General features: G+C 36.8%; 1 protein-coding gene across 3 annotated transcripts in view; it reads right to left on the bottom strand.

Annotated features, from left to right (window-relative positions):
- Positions 1–6,883, bottom strand: part of RGL1 (ral guanine nucleotide dissociation stimulator like 1) — a 288,449-nt gene that overhangs the window by 71,029 nt on the left and 210,537 nt on the right. For all 3 annotated transcript variants that reach the window (XM_017524379.2, XM_017524381.2, XM_017524380.2), the window contains one exon: positions 5,962–6,170. In XM_017524379.2, the coding sequence (XP_017379868.1) occupies positions 5,962–6,170 (209 nt within the window). The remainder of the gene's footprint in view (positions 1–5,961; positions 6,171–6,883) is intronic.

Raw genomic sequence — 6,883 nt, 5'->3', positions numbered from 1 at the left:
AAAAAAAAAAAAAAAAAAAAAAAAAAAAAAAGGATTTCCAAAAAAGGGTTTCTTTAAAGATGATACTAACAAATCAAGGAAGGTGATATCGTACACTTGGAAAGAGCTTCCAAGTCAGAAAGGGGAAGGTTTTAATTCTAGCTCTGCTACTTACTGATTAAATGTTTCTGAGCCACAATTTTCTAATTTGTATACATGGGATAAAATAAGTGAACTAAATAAGAAAGTCTGTGAAAACACATGGCAAGCAAACATGGGAAGAAGAAGTATGTTCAAAGACCTACTGAATTAGTCTCTATGCAACATAAGCAAGCAAATTTAAGTTAGATTATCTTAAAGCATAGTGCTTATAAATGGTTTCAACCTTTATCCACCCCAAATGTCCTCCACTGGGAGAACTTGGGAGAATTCATTTGAAATTAAGGGAGTAATTCAGATTATTACTGAGTGCTTTCCACAGTGTGACCTGAGTGCCAACCCTGGCTTGGCAAAGGTTTCTGGAGACCTAGTTAACCTCTACTCTGCTTCTTGTTGGCATTCTTCTTACTTTTCTTTTTATTTTAGACCGGGTTTCACTTTGTCTAAAAAAAAGTAGTAGAGAGGGGGTTTTGCCATGTTGGCTAGGCTGGTCTTGAACTCCTAACATCAAGTGAACTGCCTACCTCGGCCTCCCAAAGTGCTGGGATTACAGGTGTGAGCCACTGCACTCAGTCCATTCTGCTTAATTCTGATATCAGAGTGCATATCACGGAGAGAATGTTCAAGAAATAGCCCAAAAGGGAGCTATTGTGACAGCTATCTTTAGAAAACTCTAGATATTTGTGCAAACATTTCATGGTTCTCAGTGAGTGTCACTAGCTAAAGTAGGTTTCTCCCTACATTTGAGGTTGGGCATATTCAGTGGTGTCTAACACACTTACATTTAAATGTTATGGTGGAGAGAACAGATTTTTTTTTTTTTTTTTTTTTTTTTGAGACAGAGTCTCAGTATGTCGCCCAGGCTGGCACAGTCTCAGCTCACTGCAACTTCCGACTCCCAGGTTCAAGCGATTCCTTTGCCTCAGCCTCCTGAGTAGCTAGGACTACAGACATGTGCCACCACACCAGATAATTTTTACATTTTTAGTAGAGACGGGGTTTTACTATGTTGCCCATGCTGGTCTCGAGCTCCTGACCTCAGGTGATCCACCTACCTCAGCCTCCCAAAGTGCTGGGATTGCAAGTATAAGCCACTGCGCCCAGCTAGATTTTCAACTAAGTGAGTATATGTTTGAAGTTAGATCAAAGAAAATTTCAGTGCCCCAACACAAACTGCTAGCCCACAATTCAAGAACTTTCTCTTGGGTTAAAAGGAAGCCTATGTGGTCTAGAGTGAACTCTGAGCCACACTGAGAAGCACAGAAAACAGGGGTCCTTGGGAAATGATCACCCCAAATAAGGGGTAAAGCAAACACATGGAATTAGCTATACACGAATTCAAACCACTGTCTATTGGCCAATCACAAAAGGCTCTTATTAGAGCAGAATAAAAAACTGTCAAAAGATAAAAAAGAAATCCCAGAAAGCAAACAGCTCCATATGAGAAAAGCCACATTGCTGGAAGTCTTAAGGGAAATCAAAGCTTGACATCAAATAAGCTTCTCTGGTGGGAACTAAATACTGCAGCATCTGCCTTCAATCTATTCTTGACTGATTATTATGTGATTAGCACATGCTGTAATAGCTGCTCAGTGTGTTAATTTCACCACAGATAAGCAAGCTACTATTAAGAAACCAAAATAAATTATTTTTAAAATTATGTCAGAGACCCATAAACAAGTCTACTACAATCTACTGACAAAATAATATTTCAAATGCTCATCTTCGGAATAGGCAAGTTTTTACAACATAATTGCTTCCTCTTAATTATAGACATTAAAAGTCTCAACAACCAATTTAAGAACCCAGTGTTTCACAGAATGCACATTTTGGTTAAATTTAATCAAGACTGAAGCCTGGTCCAAGATCTAAGTGAGTAGGAAATGAAGGAAGGAATAGTCATGTTGACATTTGTACATATTTGAACAAATCCAAATTTCTGCAGAATAATCAAAATAAATGAGATTTATTTCTCTGAACTTCTATATACTGTTTCATCTTTAGAACATGTTAGAAGTTCATCTAATATCATCTTAAGCAGTTATCTACTTGTTTCAGAAATGCAAGCCTTAACATTTTATCTTTTGCGGTAAAATATTAAGTACTGAGGGGTGGATCCAGGTCTTATGGCTATGTAATTTGAAGCCACATGTAATCTGAGGGGTCCTCGCAAAGAAAAATAATAGAAAATTAAGAATACAAAATTATGTAGAGGGCATTCCAAGTGAGGTCCCCTGGAGGTTAAGTACCAGTGGCCTCATAGTAAAATCCACCTCTAAACTATCTCAAGACATGAACCAAGTCTCGTATTTCTGAGTTCCATCCGCATGGTGTCTTGCAGAAGCTGGGTATTGTGTAAGCATGGAGTACTTGTCAATTCCATTCATTTCAGAAGCAAGCAAAAGATCTGAGTTTGAGATTTAATTCAAGGCCAAGCCTCGGCCCATCCAAATAAATACTAACTCTCCATTCAGTTATATCTTACATTATAGCTTGAATTAAATGCAGTTTGATTCATGTTCAAAGTAGTTAGTCATCCAGTTAGTGTTTTAAAAATACAAAAATATCTATCCTCTATAATAGAACAAAGAAAAGATTTTTAAAAATATCAAAAGCTGGATGTACATGAGTCATAGACTAAACATTCCAGTTCCTGTAATGTACGTCCTCTATTTAGGATGAACAGCTGGAATTTACGTGCGCTCCTTTATTCACTGTGGACATCTGTGGCCTATTATCAATAGTCAGCCCATAAGTAGAAGAGTTTACCAATTCCAAAGTAAACTTGTAGGAGTTTTTTAATGGTTTGAACTATCTATTCATACTGCCTGCCAGTAGCAACTGCATTTTTTTAATAAACATGAAATATCAAAAACATAAAATTCATATAATTTCTCAATTTCTACTTACAGGTATGATCTATCACATAAGCAAACAAACTATAAAAGAAATGCCTCACCAATCCAAGTTTATATTCCAGGCTTATTTTGTCAAGCACTGCTATGCAAAAAACTACAGAACTTCCTATCTGTGCTGCAGCTCTAGGTATCATACCAGATCAATGCATGACAAAGAACAGGCATTTTGTGGGTGTTCTCAAAGGTTAACATATGAATAACTATTGATCCAAATAATCTTACTCCATATGCATCTATGAGAAAACTACTTTGAGGGAAAGCCCACTATAGTCTATAACCTTACTTATATTGGAATAGAACTTTATTATTAAAGGTATTTCTTAAGACTAATAGATATGACTACACAAAAATGTTAATGTCTTCATGAAAAATATTAATAGGCCAGGCAAGGTGGCTCACACCTGTAATCCCAGCACTTTGGGAGGCTGAGGCAAGCAGATCATGAGGTCAAGAGATCGAGATCATCCTGGCCAACATGGTGAAACCCCATCTCTACTAAAGATACAAAAATTAGCTGGGCGTGGTGGTGCACTCCTGTAGTCCCAGCTATTCGGGAGATTGAGGCAGGAGAATCACCTGAACCTAGGAGGCAGAGGTTGCAGTGAGCTGATATCATGCCACTGCACTCCAGTCTGGTGATGGAGCGAGACTCCATCTCAGATAATAATAAAAATAATAATAAATGACTTTTAAAACTAATGGACAAATTAGGAAAAATATTTCTAACAAATGACAGGCAACAAACTAATTTCCTTAATGTGAATAGTTATAAATAGAGGATCAATAATCAGATAAAAAGAGTCCAAAAAAAAAAAAAAAAAAAAAAAAAAAAAAAAAAAAAACAAAAAAAAAAAAAAAAAAAAAACCACAAACAGCCCATAAGAATTTTAAAAGATGCTAAACCTCACTCATAAATGTAAGAAGCATAAATTCAAAGACAACAAGCTATCATTTGTCAGTGGTCAGATCATGGCAAAGACAGTTTCAAAGGCAGAGAGAAAATACCCATGGTTGGCAAGTGTGTGGGGAAAGTGAGGAAACAGGCACTCCCATTTTCTGTGGACAGGAATGTCGTCAGTGCAATCTGGCAGTGTCTTGCAAATCTAAATGCTGATATACCTTGGCCCATTAGTGACTCTTCTATGAAATCATCCTATAGAATTCTCGAACAACTATTCAGAAGATATGTATTCAAAAATGCTCTGTTTACAAAATTTAAAAACTGGAGAGAACTTAAAGGTCTATCCATATAATAACGCATTCAATAAAAATAAAGCTATTGAAAAGACTATGGTAGATTCATTTATAGGTGCTGATTTTGAAACAATAAGAATTACATTTTTTGAGCTTTCAATATGTCAGCCACTGTTCTAAGCCTTTTATATATACTAATTAACTTAATGAGTAAAAAATCTCCAAGATACACAGATAAGTAAAAATTGAAAATTGGCCAGGCGTGGTGGCCTGCACCTGTCATCCTAGCAACTCAGGAGGCTGAAGCTGATCTCTTGAGCCCCAGAGTTCAAGGATGCAGTGATTGTGTCACTGCACTCCAGCCTGGACAACAGAACAAGACCCTGTCTCTAAAAATAAAAATAAATTTTTAAATGGAAATTGCAGAACAGACTGTGTACTATGATTCTATCCGTATCATAGATAAGTATATATGTCTTATGATAAATATATAAACGCATATCATATATGATATATAGTACATAAATGTTTGTATGTATACATACATACTTTTCTATACACCCAAAAGTGTGGTAAAAATACAGAAGGAATGGTCTACAGTGATTTCCTGGGAGGAATGGGATTGGAGCTTGGGGAAAAAATCTTTTACTTTTTATTTTTATAATTATCTGGACTGATGAAACTTTTCACCATATACATGGATTACCTTTATTTTTAAAATGTTAATATGCGTTTCTTGCCTGGTTTATGGTCTATCTAATATTCTTCTTATGATTAGTATTTTAAAATCTAATGAAGGTTATTTGGGGAGAAAGTAGCAATATGAATAAACTTTAATATTTTGTATACTCTTCCATGGTGTAAGAATTTTTAGCATGAGCACGAATTACTTTTAAAATAAAAAAATTTAGTTAACCAACATCAATACTCAACAAGCCGAACAAAAAGCCATATCTCATTTCCTTCCGTATGCAGGAAACCTCAGAATATTAGGGTTTAGATGAGGATTCTCCTGATTCTAAAACAATTGTTTGGCTGACAGTTTTCTTCCTCCCAATATCAAGTTGATTTAATGACATCTTCTAAAAGATGAAGTTTAATTCTTAATAAAACAGAAACAAGGCAGACAATCTAGAGATTAATAGTGTGTAAATTTCAATGTATAATGCTCTGCTATATGTAATATGTAGCTTAACAATACAGATCCAGGATGATATTTATGTGCAGATCTGTAAAGCAGCCAATACATGGTGACTGTTAATAGTTATGATCATCTCCACCATTCATAAGCTGCTTCCTGTTGGTCTAAGAATGAGCTCCACACTCGACACATATTAGCACATTTCCTCCCCACAAGATCCCAATAAAATTCTTGGTTAATTGACTATTTACTGAATAATATAAAATTATAAAAATATGGAGAAATTTAGGGTGTCAAACAGTAAATGAAATCTATAAAGCAACTGAATCTAGATTTATGATCTACTCTCAGCTCTTTTATAGATTTTTTAGGAGATCTTTTCCCCAGCAACAGACCATAAGTGGCTCCTGAATGATCTTCTTGCCATCTGTGCCAAAGGTCATCCCTTTCCATTAATCTTTCCTCACACATCTCTCTCCACATACCAAGTGCAGGTGATTCAGAACCTCGTGCTCCACTCCGTAAACAGCCTACATTTCTATCAACTCACAAAATCCTTTATGTTCTCACCTGTCCAGCAGCAGTTCCAGCACTTCTTTAGTGGAGGCAAAGCCTCTGTACGTTGACAGAAAGATGCTGATATAGGTAAAGTCATTGTCCCCAAAAGCTGTCAGCAGGTTCTCCACAAGCTTCTCCAAGGTACCAGCTTTTATGGTCCTGATCTTACAGGTCTCGTATTGACTGACTGTGTGTCCTGGAGGCAGCTGGTCCCCTTCAACCTGTGTAATAAATTAATGATTATCATAAGGAGAAACAGCTCCCTAAAGTACAATTGGAAGCATTAAAATAGTTGAAGGCCACTTTTACCCTGTTGGTGGAGTGTAAATTAGTTCAACCACTGTGGAAGACAGTGTGGCGATTCCTCAAGGATCTAGAAATAGAAATACCATTTGACCCAGCAATCCCATTACGGGGTATATACCCAAAGGATTATATATTGTTTTATTATAAAGACACATGCACACGTATGTTCACTGCAGCACTATTTACAATAGCAAAGATGTGGAACCAATCCAAATGCCCATCAAAGATAGACTGGATAAAGAAAATGTGGCACATATACACCATGGAACACTATGCAGCCATAAAAAAGGAGGAGTTCATGTCCTTTGCAGGGACATCGATGAATCTGGAAACCATCATTATCAGCAAACTGACGCAAGAACAGAAAACCAAAGACCGCATGTTCTCACTCATAAGTGGGTGTTGAACAATGAGAACACATGGACACAGGGAGGGGAACATCACACACTGGGGTCTGTTGGGGGGTTAGGGGAGGGATAGCAGGGTGTGGGGAGATTGGGGAGGGATAACATTAGGAGAAATACCTAATGTGGGTGATGGGGGGATGGAGGTAGCAAACCACCATGGTATGTGTATACCTATGTGACAATCCTGCAAGATCTGTACATGTACCCCAGAACTTAAAGTA

Source organism: Cebus imitator, unplaced genomic scaffold, assembly GCF_001604975.1.
Source record: "Cebus imitator isolate Cc_AM_T3 unplaced genomic scaffold, Cebus_imitator-1.0 Scaffold33, whole genome shotgun sequence".
Taxonomy (NCBI): Eukaryota; Metazoa; Chordata; class Mammalia; order Primates; family Cebidae; genus Cebus; species Cebus imitator.
Note: the sequence above shows the minus strand (reverse complement) of the source record. Positions and strands in the feature narration are given on the sequence as shown.